A 19,212-nucleotide genomic window follows, 5' to 3' on the forward strand; every position below is an offset into this window, starting at 1 on the left:
AAAAGTCAGACCATATTAATCCTTTCTAAAGAAAACTTCACTGGTTACCAATAGAAGCAAGGGTCATCTTCAAATTCGACTGCCTCTACTTCAAAACCTTAACTGGCTCATCCCCGATATACCTATCACAACACTTTGTGCTTCCAGGCACCAACTGCACATGCAATGCCTACCTGTTTGCCTACTCCTCTCCAAAGTGATGTATCTACAAAAGATTCCTTGACAAAACTCTCTCATTCCAAGCTGGGAGATGGAATGATTGCCTGATCACCCTCATTTCATATGCTCCATCCTACCTATCCTTCAGGAAATCTCTTTTTGATAAATTTCTCTAACCCCCTTCCCTCCCGGCCAAACTACCAAACTCTAACCATCTCTAACTTCTAACCATTTCCTGTCCCTCCTTGTAATTGAAAACTGGTTACCAATACACTTGACAATTACTCTCTGTATCTTCGCTGTATATGTACAGTCTCTTCCCTGTAAACCGCTTTGAACTGTTTGTGGTATAGCGGTATACAAAAATAAAGTTATTATAATTATTATTATCTATACCCTTCTATCCCCTTTTTCTTCAGGAAATCATCCAATCCCTTCTTAAAACCCAATATTGTACTCTGTCCTATCACACCCTCTGGAAGCGCATTCCAGGTGTCCAGCACCCTTTGGGTGAAGAAGAACTTCCTAGCATTGGTTCTGAATCTGTCCCCTTTTAATTTTTCCGAATGCCCTCTCATTCTTGTAGTTTTCGAAAGTTTGAAGAATCTGTCTCTCTCCACTTTCTCTATGCCCTTCATGATCTTGTAAGTCTCTATCATGTCCCCTCTAAGTCTCCGCTTTTCCAGGGAAAAGAGCTCCAGTTTCTCTAATCTTTCAGCGTATGAAAGGTTTATAAACAAAAGCTTCTGGGGAACTGCTGGGATTAAAAGGAAATTACTAAGTTCTGTCATCTCAGTGATCTTTCAGTTCAGTGTCAGCTCATATAACAGAGAAAAGGCAAGGAAAAAAGAGGGGAAAGAGCATCACAAAAAAGAAAAAGAGAGGAAACAGTGAAGGGAAAGTAATAGAAAGAAGGAATTTAGGAATGAGAGAAGAGGAAGAAGAGAGAAAAAGCACAGCGTATGAGAGAGGATGGAGGACTGTGGCAGAAAAGGAGCTAGTTTCTCAAAAAGGAGACTGGATAAGCCTCTATTTCAGTTGATGGGGGATGGGTCAAATAGGTGACAAAGTGGGCAGAAGGGAGACAACAGATCAAAAAAGGAGAGAAGTGGTGGAGAGGAAATAACCTGGAGGAGGTGTGGGCAAAGGGGGCGAAAAGGATCAAATGAGTAGCAGGCAGAAGGGATAACTGACCAGGACTGATAGAAACTGAGGAGCAAAAGAGCAAGTGGAGGAAAGAAGGCAATGGAACAGGGTATAGCTGAGGCTGCAATGGACTGATCCTCCACTACATCATCATTTGAAAGTTCTGTGAAAAATAAATGAGGGCTCTCAACTGCAGACTTTAGGCCCACTACACACAGAATCAAACAAGAGGCAGATGTGTAACCAGCTCTGGAACAGACTGCAGTAGTTTAGAAGTGGTGACTAGAGCCAGTGTTCACCCCTTTCTCTCCTTTTCCTGCCTCCAAAGCTCTCTTATGTGAGTGCTGCAGACTTTGCAGTGCCAGTTTATGCTACTTTGTTTACGAGTTTGTTTCTTAATGTTTAAGATGGTGGAGTTGGTGATATTGAACAAACTGGGCTCAAGCTGTTTTATCTCTGGTGAATTCAGGTCCAGGGAAAAGGTTCTGTTCACCTTGAGTCACCACATCTAAATGTCCCAGTCAGGGGGCAGCCTTCTTCACACCTAGCAATTTCACTCAGTGGAAAAAGCAGTCAAAGGGCATGAAATCTATGAGCCAGCAAGCTCACAGGCTCCCTCAATGGCCCTATCCCCTCCCCATTCACAGGTTTTTCTGTTTAATAAGAAATATAAGCAGGAGACAGAGTCACTGTGTTGAGCAAGCATGCATTGGTTCATAGACACCATGCTCCTTGGCTTCCACTACTGTCATCACTTCTATTGGAAAGGACAGCACACTAATTGCTTGTACAAGGTAACAAAAAAGTATCGCCGGCCTTGAAGAAAAGAGTAATTAACAGTAATGATGCAAAAATATTAACCTCATTCCGGCTATGCTTGTAGGACACATGCTGCTTCAGGCTCTCCTTCCGACTGAAGAGTTTGCCACATTCCTCACACTTGAACAACTTGTCTCCTGCACAAACCCAATGCCATGAAACTCAGAATTAGAAATTTTTCATAGCATCAACTTCTAAGAAAGCAAGTTTCATGCTGAATCCCTAAATCTCTGAAGATGTAGGGCCCTCTCTATCCCTAAGTTACATCTGGCCACTTCAATAGGGAGCTCCTTGAGAGAAGATGACTGTTATTCTGGCATAAGGAAGACTGAGGCCCAGATGCACTAATCCCAGCGATCATCGCTTAACCTATTTTAACAGCTTTAGCGATGATCACATTTGCCAATCCAATACAGAAAACAGTTTACCGCCTGGTTTTATGCATGATCGCTCATTCCCCGAGCCAAACATGCAAATAAGCTAATTAATATTAAAATGCCATGTAAATTAGTAGAGTGGTTGATGCTCCAACATGGCTTCCAAATGCACTAAAAAAACCAGATTGCTTTTAGTGATCTCAAAAAAAAAAAAAGCATGCACAATATCAGCCCCATTATAAAAAAAGAAAAAAATGCCCTCTCCCCCACCCCACGAACCAGCATTGTGAACTGCCCCCCCCTGCAACAGTGAAAATGGCAGGAGGAATGCCCACTTCCTCCTGCCATGCCGACACCACCCCTCCATGAAAGAAAATTGGCAGGAGGAAAGCCCACTCCCTCCTGATATGGTGTCTCCCCTCCCCACCCGCAAAAGAAAATTGGCAGGAGCGAAGCCTACTCCCTTCCTGCCAACGATGCTCCCCCGAACCATCCCCTACCCCCTCCTTCTCCTTCCCCTCAAAAAAAAAGGCAGAAGGGATGCCCACTCCCTATTGCCACCGAATGCTCCCCCCGACCCCTCATATCTTTTAGCACTGGAAGAGGAGGGTCCCTCCTCCTTCAAGATTCAACAATCTTAAATGGCAGGCCTTCCCTCCTCGGGGCATCATGTGATGCACAGGGATGAGTTCAAGGCTCTGACTGACTCAGACACCTAAAGTCCCTCCTCCTTGGAGGGACCTTAGGTGTCTGAGTCAATCAGGGTCTTAGGCCCCTCCTCATGCATCACATGATGCACAGAGGAAGGAAGACCTGCTAGTTAGGATCTGCGGTCCTCAAAAGAGGAGGGACTGTGCCTCCCTCCTCTTTCCAACGCTAAAAGGAACTGGGGTGGGGGTTCAGGGGAGCATCCGGTGGCAGGAGGGAATGGGCTTCCCTCCTGCCTTTTTTTGGGGGGGAGGGTAGGGGATGGTTCGGGGAGGGGCTTCATTGGCAGAAGTAGGCATTCCTCCTGCCAATTTTCTTTCGCAGGGGTGGGGTCGGCACGGCAGAAGGAAGAGGGCATTCTTCCTGCCGTTTTCACTGCAGGGGAGGGGGTACTGTTTGCAGTGCTAGTTCGCGGGGAGGACCGTCATCAGTGGGGGAGTGCTTTTTTTCTTTTTTTTTTAATTTCTTTATTCATTTTATAACTTACATCAAGTGTACAGTAAATATCAAACAATTATAGTACAACATCACTTGAAAATCTACAATATCATACAACAAGAAGATTTAACCCCTACCCTCCTCCCAAATTCATATACAAATAAAATATACCACATGAAAATAATATCTTATGTCATTCATAAATATATTATTAGTGGAAAACCAAGAATCCCCTCCACACCCCAAATCCAGGTAAGCTTTTTTTTTTTTAATGGGGCAGATATTGTGCGTGTGTAACATGCACAGCATCTGTGCCCATTAACAAACAAAAAAAAGGTTTCCTGCCCCAAACAGCTGAGTGGCAGGAGCCTGCTCTTGGTGCTTCCCCTGCCTCTCAGCTGTTCAGGCTTTCCTTACTGGCTCTGTGCATTTGTGAGAGTTGCTCTCACAGCAATCAATTGGAGGCCAAATTGGGGACTACGACGAACATCCACGTGAATCATTTGCATGCAAACTTTTTAGTGCATCAATAGCTCTTTTTAAATCGGCCAAAAAAATCGGAGCAGTGCAGACCCACAAGGTCTTACTGATCCTGTTAGTGCATCTAGGCTTGAGACTCCAGAGAGAAAGTGTCTGATATGACAGCCAATAAGCACACCCTTAAGGAATCAGACTGGTACAGTGACACTATTGCTAAAAATAAAGAATTTGTTCCCAGGAACTTGAAGACTGTTCAGCTCATATCACAGAATTCCACTTCTGTAGTGGCTAAGTGAAAAGTTACCCAAGTTCTACATCTGCTTCTTTTCACATCTTGCTTGTGAGGCCTAAGTAACTTGAACTGCCTACACCTGATCCACTCTCTCTAAGGGTTTGTTTATTGTTACCAAACCTGCTACTTACATAAACCAGTTGAGACCCTGATATTGTGCGTTCTGCAGCCTTGAAGTTTGTCTTGAGAAACTCCTTTGGAACCCTCTCTATCCTTCCCCTAATAGGAAAGAATTCTTTGGCACAAAAGGGATGGAATATTGGAGACAACAATAGTACTTGCTCACCTTATAGTTTCCATCGAAACTAGAAAATCTCCTGACAAAGTGACTGAAAAACAGAGGCCTGATAATAAAGGTAATCCTTTAGAACTAACCCCTTGTGTGATCTATATCTAGGAGACTTCTGAAAATTTTTGGAAGTGAGTAGTGAGGCCTTACTAACCCAAATAATGAAGTCTCTACAGATAAAAGTGTCTCACAGAAAGCTCACCCAGACTAATTGAAGTCCACTGCATGAAAGAGACCTGGTAGAATGTGAAGTATGAAAACTAAAGACACAGTAGCAATTTGCAAATGAAGTGAACATTAGCATACAACACAAAAAAACCTAACACAACAGCTGAACATCAGTGGCACTCCTTGCTATGAACGAACTCTCAGGTAAGTACCATAGCAGTAACCTGCCTGGACAGCAGCCCAGTTCTTATTCATCCAACAAATAAAGGAAGAAATTTGCTTCACCTGGGCTCACTCACTTGACAACTGCTCTTCTCTGCAAAGTTTTAAATCTTTTCTAGCTGGTCAAAGGATGGACTCTGTTCCCAGCACCCCTGTGAAATCCTTACCATGTGAACGGATATGCCTGCTAAGGTTGCTGCTGTTTTGGAAGATTTTGCTGCAGATGTTGCACTGATATACACGCTTGTGATCCCCAAGTTGCTTCATGAATTTCCGTCTAATGCCATGTCTACTGGAAAGGATTAAACTTCTTTTGAGAGAGCTGGTGTTCTGGTGAAGGATGTATCTACTAAAGTACAACACACATACACAAATACAAAACAGAAGCAGTGAGTGACTTCTGAAGAAGGGGCTCGGCAGCTCATGTTCCATCATCATCTTCAGATAATTCTTCTCTTGGGCTTACCATGGAAAGACACAATGAACCACTCACAGGAGGAGGGGACTCAGCTAGTACAGGTATGTCTAGACAATTGGTGACAAACTACAGCAGTGTTCTTCAACACAAAGGCCAGAGGCCCCCTTTGTCTTTATGGAGGTTTTTTCCTGCTACTTTACTTCTCTACCCAGGCCCAGGACAGAAAGGGGAAAGTGAATGGGGGAGGGGGAGAGAGCATTTTGCCTGTAGGATAAGGCATTTCTCAATAGACACAAGAAAATGCATTTGTAAATAATACCTTGAGAATACCTCCCTCTCCCAATGAAGTTTTAAGGTAGCAAGTTTTAAGGTGGGCTGATGGGGATAGAGGTCGTTGACACACACTTGTCAGTAATGTTGTGGCCCTGCATAAGAAGATATTTGGTGATTCTCCTCATTAGAATCCAAAGTGACTCCAACTTAAAAATTAATGAAGACTACTAAACTACAGAGTAAGCCAGAGCTGGTTGAATGGGCTGGGCACAGCCATATGATGTGGAGAGGGATTTTAATAAACCAAACATATCACAGGCTGAAACATTCCTCTGATTTCAGACCACTGCCCCTAGTTTTGCTGCTCCTGTGAGTTTCCAGTGCACTTTGTCACAGAGGGTTCTAACAGGAGACACTACAAAGCTAAACCTCACAGGAAGCTTTCCAGGCAGTGATGGTGTTTATGGGCACCTTTATGCAGGGCAGACATTAAGGAGGTTTTTCTAAAAGGAGCTGCCTAAAGTTAGACAGCAAGTATGTATATAAATGACAATCTGGCTAAATGCTATTCTGTATGAGCATATCTTTGATTGTGTGTACTTTGCAGGTGTGCATGCACATGGGCAGAATCTGGGTGGAGTGCACACTTATGCATATTCTGAAACAGTATAACTAATGTGCATATATCTTCCATTCTTGGTATAAGCATTTGCACTAGCTCTTCGGCTGGTATAAGAACTTGTGACTAAACATAAACATAAACATCTGTATATAACCAGTTACACAAAAATTCTATAAAGGAAAGTAGATGTTTATTTTCACTTATAGAATACATGCTCAGTAGGCACCCATTTATAGAATTGCCCTCTATAGGGTTGTGTCTGCCAGTAACGAACCTAAACTGGAACCACTTCACAACCATCGACTGGCAAACCTTCAGCAAATATTACAATAAATATACCAACTCCTTCTGCAGACTGGACACCTGCCCCCCAAACATCATGAAAATCACACCAACTCACTTCAAAGCAATATGTTGGCATGGGTAAACCTTTCACTATCCACAGGAAATTTCCGGCAGAACAAGGCCATATTATGATAACTCCTATTATAAAAAACACAAAAGAACCACTCAACAACCCGTCTAACTACAGACCTATCGCGAGCATCCCGCTGTTCACCAAAATAGCAGAAGGGGTGGTAAATGCCGAACTCACCACATATCTTGAAAAATTCAATATCTTAAACAATAACCAATCAGGCTTCCGCCCAGACCACAGCACCGAAACCATCATAGCCTCTCTACTTGACCACCTGCACTCACTTTTCAGCCAGGGCACTAGTGCCCTGATCGTACAACTTGACCTGAGCAGTGCATTCGACCTTGTCGACCACTCCATCCTTGACTGCCTTGCCTACACCGGTATCTCTGGCCAGGTCCTCAATGGGTTCCACGGGTTCCTAAAAAATAGATCATACAGGGTATTCAAGAATGACTCTCTCTCATATAGCTGGGATAATGCCTGTGGTGTTCCGCAAGGCTCCCCCCTCTCCCCCACCCTGTTTAACATCTACATTGCCTCCCTAGGAAGCCTCCTGCAAAGCCTCAAACTCAAATTCTTCATCTACGCAGATGACATTACAATAATCATCCCACTAACCAGTTTCACACCAGAGTTGCTCACCTCTCTTTCAAGCTCACTTACTCAGATAGAACTCTGGATGCTATCCTACAGACTAAAATTAAACCCTGACAAAACCAAATTCTTCCTAGCTACCCCCCAACGACAAAATCAAAGACACCACAATTCAAGTGAAAGGAACGGCTTTCCCCCTCAAACAAACCTTAAAAGTACCAGGAGTCACATAAGAAATGCCTTCTCCGGATCAGACCTAGGTCCATCTATCCCTTGAAAAACATACTGATATTACAGTCAGGAAATGCATCTTGGTGCTCTGGAAACTACGCACCATAAAAAAATACTTCGACAACACCTCATTCCGCCTTTTAGTACAATCCTCCATTCTCAGCATCCTTGACTACGAAGAAAACCATCAGAAGACTGAAACTGATCCAGAACACCACCGTCCGCCTTATATTTGGCTTGAACAAATGGGAACACATCACCCCTTTCTACCACAAACTACATTGGCTACCTTTTGAATCTAGAATCCTATTCAAGTTTGCATGCTTTTGCTATAAAACTTTATTTGGCTTATCTCCGAGCTACCTCATCCCTCATTTCAACCTGAACTGCAACAAAAAGAACTCTCGCAGAATCAATCTATTCGTCTTCCCCTCCCTAAAACTATGTCACCTCAAAAGGCTCTTCGACAAAACCTTCGCCTTCCAGGCGGCCAAACAGAACCCATGGCTAGCCCAAATTATGCTCGAGGCCCCCACCTACCTCGACTTCAGAAAACTACTCAAAACTCATTTATTCCACGGACGGAATCCCTAATCTCCCCTTCTTCCACTTCTCTCACACATACCCCCACCAATGATATGATCTCTCCCTTTACTCCTTGTTATTGCTCTCTCCCAACCTGCTAAGTCCAATGACTTATACAACCCCTTCATGCTTACCTCAACAACTTCGCTGCTTGTAAATCTGATTAATTGTAATTCTTGTAAATCTGTTTAATTAAGCATAACTTGTAATTCTTGTAAATCTGTTTAATTGATGTGAACCGCCTAGAACTCCCTGGGTATGGCGGTATACAAAAATAAAGTTATTATTATTATTATTATTAAAGTACAAATTTTGAACAACCATAGTTGACAGTCTGCAACTATGGTAAAGGACAGGTTTAAAGATGTAATATATATTTGCCTGTTTATTTCCTTTCCTTGAGTCATGCTAGAGCAGTTCAAGCCAGTGAGTTTTCTCTCTTGACCAGCAGAGATAGTGAGAGAACATAGTTTCCAGTGACACCACCAGTATAAGAGAAGATGCAGTATGGAGCTAGTTACTATACTGTACCAAAACCAACTCACTCATAAAATTAGGATCCAAGCCTCAACAGAGAATAGTGAAAGAAAAATGAACCAATTTACTTCATGAAACTATTTTGAAAGCATGGAGAACTCTGCGGAGTTGGCCTAACTCCAAAGTAGCCCCTGGAACAGTATAAATATACAATCTGGCTTTCTGAAGTCATCAGTGACTGCAATATTTCTCAACAAGACTCTGCAAAGGTCCGGTTTGTGGAGAGTGCAATCCAATCTAACAAAAGCTGGCAAACACACCATCTGGAAAGGGGACACCACTTTCAGCAAAAGCAATAGAACTGTCCATAAGGATGCCAAGTCTGGTGTAAACATAAAGTATGGGTCCCTGTAGAAGCAGCTCTGAGCCCTACTGGCCAAAAAAATTTTCACTAAAAAATGCAAATTTCAGAGAAAGGTCTTTCAAGGTTGTAACTGCCTGGGTCTCCCCGGCTGAGACAGCCCAGATCAGTCAATCAAACAGGGGTGAACCCGGACCCCTTCCTTGCATATAAATGCAGCCACCACAACTATAACATTAGTCAGGTTCTAGGAGCTGTGGCCAACCCAAACAGAAAGGCCCAGAATTGGAGCATACAGAACTGTAGGAACCTCCTGATTAGAAAGTGACAATACGTTTTTGGCAAGATCAAGGAAGGTCAGGAACTCTCCCTGCCTCATGGAGGCTAAAATTGATCTTAGAGTTCCATGAATAAATGTGGGATAAATAAAGCAGAAATGACTCTTGAGGTCCAGGATGGGATGAAAGTGATGAAGGACCACCCCTCACTTCTTGGGGACCAGAAAATAAATGGAATAGCATTAGGAAGCAGGGCTGTGGAGTGGGTAGATAAATCCTTTGACTCTGACTCCTCAGTTTCTGGTACCCATGACTTCGACTCCAGGTAGCCAAAATTGTCTCCAACTCCTTGACTCTGTCTCCACAGCCCTGTTAGGAAGAACAATCTTTACTGTCTCCAGGAGAAGCAGAGTACAGTATCTCTCCCACCACTAAATGCTTGAGTGGAGAGACACAAGGGAAGATTATAAAAGCGTCTGAAACTCTAAGGCATAACCATCATTTATGACCTCCAGGATCCAGGTTCAAAATTATGAGAGCCCACTTCTGAGTAAAAAGAGTTAAGTGACCACCTACCTGTTTCAGCCCAGGAGGGATCTGTTGACCCTTACTAAGGGGGCGGAGGAGAGGAAAGCAGACCCTCTGTCTTCCTAAGATTGCCTGGTTCCCCAAAAGGACTGACCTAAAAACATAGAAACATGATGGCAGATAAAGGCCAAATGACCCATCCAGTTTGCCCATCTGCAGACTCTTGCTTTCAGAGCCCCCTAAAGATGGATTTGAAGAGTAGCAGAAGTGACTTCTGTCACAGGCACAGCTTCTGTCACCTGGCAATCTGGCAGCACTATAGGATCTAACCTCCAATAACTCCTGAGGCCTCAGTTCTTCCAAGTCTTTGACCAGCTTCTCCAGATCTTCTCTAAACAGCAGACATCCTTCAAAGGGCAACTTGCTAAGTTGTACCTTGAAGTCCGAGTCCACCAACCAAACATCAAACACCTACTGCCAAGGAAACAGAGGTCAAGTTTATGTGGATCAGGTCAAAAAGAACATCCAATATAAATGGCACATCTGACTCCAGATGAGCCAAATCAATAAAGTATGCCCTGGTAACTTGGCTATCACAAACAAATGGCCACCTGCACTTGTATGGGCTGCAGATCTGAAGAGTTGCTTCAGGATAGAAATATGATGACAGATAAAGGGGCCCATCTAATCTGCCCATCCGCAGTAACCATTATCTCTTTCTTTCTCTGAGAGAGGATCATCTCAACCTTCCTACTGTGGAAATTCTTGAGGGCAGATCAGCCCTCCGCTGGGATAGTTGCCTTCTTCACCAGTGATATGATGTGGATATCCACCTTTGGCAAAGGGATCATTTCCTGGTTCTCCTTGAGGAATGGAACAGCTTCTCCATGAGCTTGGACCCTTGAAGCACCATACAAGGATCTCCCACTCCTTGAGGACCATCTCTGTTAGGACCTGAAGGGGAAAAGACTTTGCTGGCTTGCATAAGCCTCCACAAAAAGGTCTCCTCTCTGAGGGTCTTTCTGAGGGGCTTCATCTAGCTGAAAAGCTACCACAACCACCAGGTCCATAAAGACAGAGAATTTCTTCTGCCTAAAGGACATGTAAGAAAGGATACTCCCTGTCCTTGGTTGGGAATATCTCCCTCCACTCCAGGGAATCCAAGTGCATTGAGGATTAGGCCCTGGGAATCTTCAGACTCCAAGTCCCCAGAAGCGAAAGGACAGATCCAAGGGCCTGCTCTTCCTACGATTCTTCTTTAATGAACCTAGGGTGTTTGGACATCCGAAGCAGGTTATCATAGTCTCTGGAACCCTGTTCCAATGAATGTATAACCTCTCCATCTTAGGCACCCCCTATACTGCCAGGGTCCAACTAACCCCTTCTGAAATTACAACAGCTAACTGGGGTCCAAAATGAAACATGGAGCCCCTTGGCAGGCTGGAGGCACAAGGTCCTTGGGACCCCCCAGGCATGTCTCTGGTCCCAGAGCTCCTCCATAGGGAATGGCAGGTACAAATCCAAAATGTCTGCAGTACAGGTAAAGGTGGGGCTTACATTGGCCAAAAACACAATGCTGTGGGAATTACCACTATGCAGGAGACTGCACTGAGGCCACCCCACCAACATCCATCGTCTCTGAAGGTATCTGAAACTACCCTCAATAGGCCCATTCCACAATTGATGCAGACAACTTGGCAGCCACATGTCCCACATACAGTAGAATCTCAGTTAACTGTGTCTCGGTTAACCGGCCCTCTCAACCAACCGGCAATATAATTGCTGGTGAAAAACAAAAAGACCCCCCCCCCCCGAAGTGACAGAGGTCCTGAGCCACAAACCCCTCCTCCTTCCTTCAAGCCCCGAAGAACTATAAACGGCGGAAGTCCTGAGTCATGAACCCCCACCTCTCTCCTGATCCAAAGCACCAGTGCGGCAATGACCTGAGCCGCAAATCCCCCTCCCTCCCTTAAGCCCCCAAGCTCTGAAGCAGCTGAGAGGAACACCCCCTCCCACCCCAATGCACCAGCACGGCAGCAGTCCTGAGCCGCAAAGTCCTCCTCCCTCTCTCAAGCCCCTTAGTGGCAGAAGCAGGCGGTGGTCCTGAGCCACAAACCGCTTTGCTCCTTCTCTCACTCTCTCCCTTCCTTAACTGAGTGCAACTGGTCAGCAAACGGGCCTTTCTCTGGCGTGAACCAGTGGTTTATGCATTTCTCAATTCCTCTTTAGCTAAAATAAATTGTAGAAGCTGACTTTAATCAAAAAAGGAAAAATATTTGGACTCATAAAGGATTACATAATGACAAGGAAATTTTAACACAAAATTCATACCTAAGGCCAAAGCCCTAGGTCTCAATGCCAAAAACTCTTGACGCCTCTTTTGTGTATCTGTAGCAAGATCAGGAAAAATACATATTTTACAGCAAGAAAATTTGTATCTATATTACATTACATTACATTAGATATTTCTATTCCGCCATTACCTTGTGGTTCAAGGCGGATAACAAAAGAATTACAAAAAAACATATTACAAGAAGATATCTGGTAATTTCTAGAGGAAATAAAGAGTAGATGAGGTTGCTTTGGGGAATCGGGAAGGTATTGGGAAGTGGGAAGGAGCAAGTTTGCAGGAATTTCTTGAAAAATAGATTCTTTATTTCTTTTCTGAATGTTTTGTAGTCTGGGGTCATAATTAGTAGATTGGAGATTTGGTTGTCAAACCCCCCCCCCCAAAAAAAAACAAATTTGCAGAACATAATATTTTTCTGGCTCTAGGGCAAAAGTCACTAATATAGTTGTCCTTTGGGTTACCACCCAAGGGATGACTCAAAAAATTCCATCAGATTCAACTGACCACATTGTTCTCTGGGCCTTCCTTCACAATGTTTCCCAAATGGCAAATATTGAGTGCTAATCTAAGGAGGTAAGGCATCAGATGGTATCTTTAAAATATCTAGAAAATATTTCCTTGCTATATCTAAAGGTGCTATTAAAGGCGATTTACATTACATTACATTAGTGATTTCTATTCCGCCATTACCTTGTGGTTCAAGGCAGATTACATAAGAAATTATCTAGACATTTTTAGAGGTATTACAGAGTGGAGCAAGTTGCTACAGGGGATTGAGATGATTCTTGCAGTGTTAGTTTGTCTTTAAGGATTTCTTGAATAGCATGGTTTTAATTTCTGAAAGTTTTGTAGTCTGGGGTCATGATCAGTAAATTGGAGAGTTGGTAGTCTAGTTTTGCTGCTTGTGTGGCAAGAAGGCTATCGTACAGTTTTTTTCGTTTGACATCTCTGATTGGAGGGTGCGTGAATGGTGTGTGGGTTCTCCTATGTCTGGTAGTGGTAGTTTGGATTAGGCGGTTGTTCAAGTAGGCTGGACTGTCTTCATTAATGGTTTTAAATAGTAGACAGTAGAATTAGGAAAATTCACCAACTTAAGATTTCTCCTTCTCATTTGATTTTCAAGATATTCAATTTTCTTAAATAAAAACAGTTGTTTTTTTTTTTTACTAGAGCCACATTAAACACCTGAGTTTAAACCAACTTGACTTCTAAGATCTTAAGGTTTTTTCATGACCTTCCATAGATCCTGAAAGCTGATTAAGCTGTTTAGTAAAAAGAGCCATAACTTGTAAAAAAAGAGTTATTGAGAATCTGCAAAACATCCCAAATGAACTGGGAGAGGAAAAATGCATGTACATACTCCTGTACACAGCTGATCCACAGAAAAACAGGGTTTGAAAAAGGTGGGTGGGGAATTTGTATGCCATGAAAGGGGGAAGAATGGGCAAAAGACAGAACAAATGTGTGCTGTGGTGATTGGGGCAGAGAAAAGTGAGATGGACAGAATGGGGTTGGGAGTTAGGGGGAGAACTGTGAAAGCTGAGGAATGACGAGAGAGAACTTCAGAAAGCAGAGGGTTTCTAGATTGCAGGGAACAGGTGAACAGAAAGAGGGAGACAAAAACTGAAGGTATTCACTCTGGAGAAGGAGTTGAGAAATCAGGAGATTGAACTTATCAGGGCTGTGAAGTCGGTACATAAAACCTTCAACTCTGACTCCATATTATCTTTAAAGTTCTAGTATTGATCTTTAAAGTCATTCATTATAAGAAATCCCTTTGTATTTGACACACGTGACAAGTTTATATGAATCAATCAGATCCTTGAGATCAGAGGGAGTGTTGGGATTGGCAACAGAGATGTTACATGTACATTATGCAAATAAGAGCATCTCCAATTTTGGTGGCAGGTGTTTCATTATGGAATAATTTGACTGGACCATTAAGGTTGCTCCCTGATATTCAGAAATTTAAGAAAGTATTAATAACTCTGTTTATGGAGGCTTTTAGCTGATTAGATTATAGTACTGGTTGAGATGAATTTTAGATACATTATGCTGCATTTATTTTAATTTTTGTATGTCAAATTATAATTATGTTTGCATATTTATGGTATCTCCACTTCCACTCTGACTCCTTTATTTGTATATCTATATAGGTGTTGCACTACGTGCAAGGTGTGACTTCTTGGGATTTTGATTTATGTTTATCATATTTGCTCAGCTATTATAGTTTTGGCATTTGTGTTCTGTGTGTGTGACTGAGGTATTCTGTTAGCATGATTTTTCTATGCAGCATTTTATAGTAATTTGGCTTGTTCAGCTGTCTTGTTAGTAGAGGGGATATTTGTGAGGGGTTGGGGGGAAGGCAGGGATTTTGTTGATCCTTGTTCTGTATTTGTGATTTATAAAATATGACTGTTGTGCAGAATATTGCTTATTTTTATACTTTAATAAAATTATTTCAATGCAAAATCATAACTATTCGAGGTTTGTGCGGATTGGATCAGACAGAGTTTGCGGGGATGAGGACAGAGTTTACAGGGACAAACTTTGTCCCTGTGTCATTCTTTAAGTGTCACTTTCACTAATATAAATATCATAAAATATATTATGTTTTGTAATCATCAAAGAATTTGATATCAAAATTTATTCTAAAAGTAAAACATATCCTGAAAAAAATGTGTTAATCAAATTATCATCTTGGAAATAAGAAATTTAAGCATTATAATATTTGCATGACAAAGAATTTAATTCTATCAGGAGTCAGAGTTGGAGTTGGCACATTTTTACAGACATGGAAAGAACAAGTAAATACATTGACAAACAACTCCAATGCTTTCTTAAAACTATTAAATCGTATTTACAAGACACTACTCAATTTTTAAATAGGCTCAATGAATTAGAATCTGTGATGCCTACAAATTATATACTAGCCACCTTTGATGTGTGTTCGTAATACACAAGCATTCCACAAGAAGAAGCTCTTTCAGTACTTGTAGCGTTATGGAATTCTCAATCAGTCCATGATGACATTCATACTAACTTTTTAAGGGATTTATGTGCAATAGCGTTGAAAAACAACTATTTCATCTTTAATGGCGAGTTTTTTAAACAACTTTCAGGGATAGCGATGGGTGCATCGTTTGCACCCACAATAGCTAATCTTTATATGTCATGGTTTGAAGAATCTTTTATTTACACGTTGCCTGAGTTCCAACATGTTTTTAAATGGTGGCGTTTTATAGATGATATTTTTGTCATCTGTTCAGGCACTTTGCAACAACTTCTAGAATTTAATGAATTAATAAACCAATGCCATCAATCCATTAAATTCACCATGTCACATAGTAAAGAATGCATAAGTTTCTTAGATGTTCTCATCCAGAAGAAAAATGATAATTTTGAGACTTCTATCCATCGTAAAAAAACAGATAGAAATACTTTATTAAAATTTGACAGTATGCACCCTGCTCATCTGAAAACTAGCATCCCTTTTGCTCAATTTCTTAGGTATAGACACATTTGTAACACCAAAGAGAAGTTTATACAAGAAGCAAAAATATTAGAACAAAGATTGCTATCAAGAGATTACCCTGACAACATAGTTAAGAAAGCTAAAAAACGAGCTTTACATAATCCCAGGGAAATACTGTTAGATTATAAGAAACCTCAATTGGAAGAAACAACTATCCCATGTGTAATCAAACAAACTCGTATGTCATCGCAAATCATTAAGAGATACAAAAAACACCTTCCTCTCCTCAAAACTCTTCCTTGCTTTGAAAATAAGCGATTTATTTTTTCTCAGTCAAGAAATAAGAATCTGAGCGACCTGTTATGTCATACTGCTAAAGAAATATTCACAGATGATAATTTAAACACCATACTTGGACATAAGCCATGTGGTCATTGCTCAAACTGCAACATAATGGCTGCTATTTCTAATTTTATTAACCCTATTGATGGTAAGAATTATGTTTTACATCACAATTCTTCATGCCAATCCATGAATATTATTTATGCAATTCAATGTCCATGTGACGTCAAACATCACGTACCTTGACTGTCAGAATAACTGAACATAAAAGTTGTCTCAATACTCATAAATCAACAGCTCCCATAGTTGCTCACTGCATTTGACATGGTCACAGATTTGAAAACTTGAAATGTTGGGTAATTGAAAAATTGCCCCCTACTCAGAGAAGAGGAGACATCAGGAGAGTCTTGTGGCAGAAGGAACAACAGTGGATTAATAGATTACAGACAGTGGAACCATTGGGTCTTAATACAGCTTATGAATGGCAGCCTTTTTTCTGAATTAAAGTATCATTATTTAGTTTTTGGCTGATTGATGTATTTGCCGATGTTTAGCCTATCACGCATCACGCTCTGTGATGACGTCATGATGCCCGGTTCATTTTTGTTTTTTATTCGAGCCGGGCGCGTCTCACAGTCCCAACTCCATTTTGAGAGGAGCTGGCTTCATTTCCATCGGATTGTAAGAAGCAAGGAGACATTCGAAGATGGCATATATCCCCTGAAGTAGCCTGTTTTGGGCGAAACAGAAAGTCTTTTCTGTCGGGATGAGGAGTTGAAAGCCTCTGTTGAAATTTCATACTTTCAGATGAGTGTACTTTTTCCTTAATTGTGATTTTTGTTTTCTGTGCCTCCAAAACGACTTACACAATTGAAACGGAGCTGTAGCCTTCATTACTACTATGGTCAAGCTTGGGGTTCTGGTCACTTATTGTTGACACGTATAACACATAGAATTGGGTGTTTACAGCTGTAATTATACAAAAAAAGTTCTTGAAAAAAATGTGACTTGATATGAATGGAAGCCCGATTTATTTCTATGTATGCGGAGTTTTTTTATAAACCCGTGATGATGTGTTGAGGGCTGGGTACTTGTGTAGTCCCAACCTCTCACAATTGAGGTTTATTTTTCTCCGATTTAATACTTTTATTATTTCACATACAGTTTATGTTATGTCAACTTTTTTATGTATGTGGCCTGAATGAATCCCTGCTAGTAACTATATTCTACAATACGTATTCAATATATATTTATTAGACATTTTTACAGACTCCATCAACCCAAAAATTGATTCCAACGCCATGACCCCGGAACTTACTAGGGGAAAGAATAGAAGTTGAGAGAGAAATGGAGAGGGTGAAACCTTAGGAGGGTAGTTATGAGGATATTTCATGCCTGGGGTGAGAAGCCAGCCTTTATAATGTACAAATAAAGTGTACAGAATTTCAATTTTTTTTTCCACAGAAATGCCCCAGAAGTCATCCATTATTCAGAGCAAATTTCTGCTCTTGGTATTCTTTGTTCAGAAGAAGAGTTTATTTATTATCTAAACCATCGTACAGACAATAATCTAGTTCAGTGCTTATCAAAGCACATGACCGCTGCAGGTCTACCTTTCTTCCCTGCTGTTGCTCTTAGCCCTCCCAGAGCACTGCAGCTGACACCGATGCCATTCCTGCCGCCTTCCATGTAGGCCAGTGTTCCGCAAACTTTTCGGCACTGTGGCACACTAAACCTGGTGCCCCGGCTGTAAGGCTTCTGGAAGTGTGCAGATGTTGACACGATGATGTCACACACATGCGGTGACATCATCATGTTGACATCTACATACATCAGGAGGCCCTCCGGCCGCAACCCTGAACCTGTCACTTCACCAGTGAGGATCCTGGAGGAGGGGAGGTGCGGGGAGACATGCCGGCGAAGAGGAGAGTCATTGGCGCTGGCTGACTGCCTACAGGAAGTGCCTCTTGCCACGAGACACACATCCTGTAAGCAGTCAGCCGGTGCTGGCACCTGAAATCTGCTGCAGTACACAGTTTCCGATACACTGATGTAGACTGTGCAGATCTAATTATAGCATGGACTCAACAAAAGATGTAGGCTGAAGAGGTGTTTATTTTTGGCCTGCCCAGGTCAGAATCCCATTTGAGGTCACAACCCACAATTTGACAGACCCTGATCAAGACGGTGCTGCATGTGAAAGAGGAGCTTGACAATACCCAGCAACTATTCTTCCATTCCTAGCCAGAGCATCACTGGCACTTACTTGGTGACAGAGTTGAGACTGTTTGTGGTACCCGGCAGTTTCCCCAACACTAACTCCATGATCCTGTCTTCAGTGTCATGGGGAAGAGAGACATCATCGGAAGGGATTTCGGTAATAATCTCAGCAATTTGTTCACCTGATCAGCATAAAATACAAATGATAGTAATTGTCAAGTTCCTATACTTGAAGTGGTCTGGGTCCTTATAGCTATTTCAGTGTCCTTCACTTCTATAGACAGACACTATTATCCAGCCAATATTCAGAGCTGATATTCAGAGCTATTTAACCAGTCAGAAACAGCGCTGACCGGTTAAATAGCATTAACTGGCTAAATGTGATCACTGTGAGATAACCAGTGACCACTGCTAAATACTGTATTTTCAGTTAGCAGCTAAAAGTTAACCAGCTATATCACATGATAACCAGTAATTTTCAGCACAGAGTGGCCAAGTTTAATGGCCAAATTGGGCTGCACAAATAGCAGTTATATCTTTGGCCACTATAAACTTAACTGGCCAGTGCTGAATATTGACTTAGCTGCTTAAGTTTACACTGGTCAAAAAAACCCAGATATGCCAGTCACCTGAAACAGCCCAGCATTGAATGTCCATGGTCAGTGCCAATAGTGGGAGTTATCCAGTCTGCCTCCTATGGTATGAAAAATCTGCCAGTTTGACATCATAACAATGGTCATTAAATGCAATCACAGAAAATCAAGGAATTTCCAGGTAGAGAGGGGTGGAAATGACCCAAATCCTGTAATTAGGGATTCGTTCTGCCTGGACCACATTGCTAGATCATCAGAGATTATAAGATAGGCACAAGAGGCCTAGGAGTGGGGGAGGAGGAAGCACTCAAGGAAAGGGGGGTCATGGAAAGGAGGGTGGCAAATG

General features: G+C 42.0%; 1 protein-coding gene across 2 annotated transcripts in view; it reads right to left on the reverse strand.

Moving 5' to 3' along the window:
• The window catches only part of PRDM15 (PR/SET domain 15), a 354,917-nt gene that overhangs the window by 171,695 nt on the left and 164,010 nt on the right, over positions 1–19,212 (reverse strand). For both annotated transcript variants that reach the window (XM_033942187.1, XM_033942188.1), the window contains 3 exons: positions 18,320–18,455; positions 5,266–5,447; positions 2,167–2,261 (listed from right to left, as the gene is read on the reverse strand). In XM_033942187.1, coding sequence (XP_033798078.1) covers positions 2,167–2,261; positions 5,266–5,447; positions 18,320–18,455 — 413 coding nt within the window. The remainder of the gene's footprint in view (positions 1–2,166; positions 2,262–5,265; positions 5,448–18,319; positions 18,456–19,212) is intronic.

The sequence above is a fragment of the Geotrypetes seraphini genome, chromosome 4 (genome assembly GCF_902459505.1).
Source record: "Geotrypetes seraphini chromosome 4, aGeoSer1.1, whole genome shotgun sequence".
Lineage (NCBI taxonomy): Eukaryota > Metazoa > Chordata > Amphibia > Gymnophiona > Dermophiidae > Geotrypetes > Geotrypetes seraphini.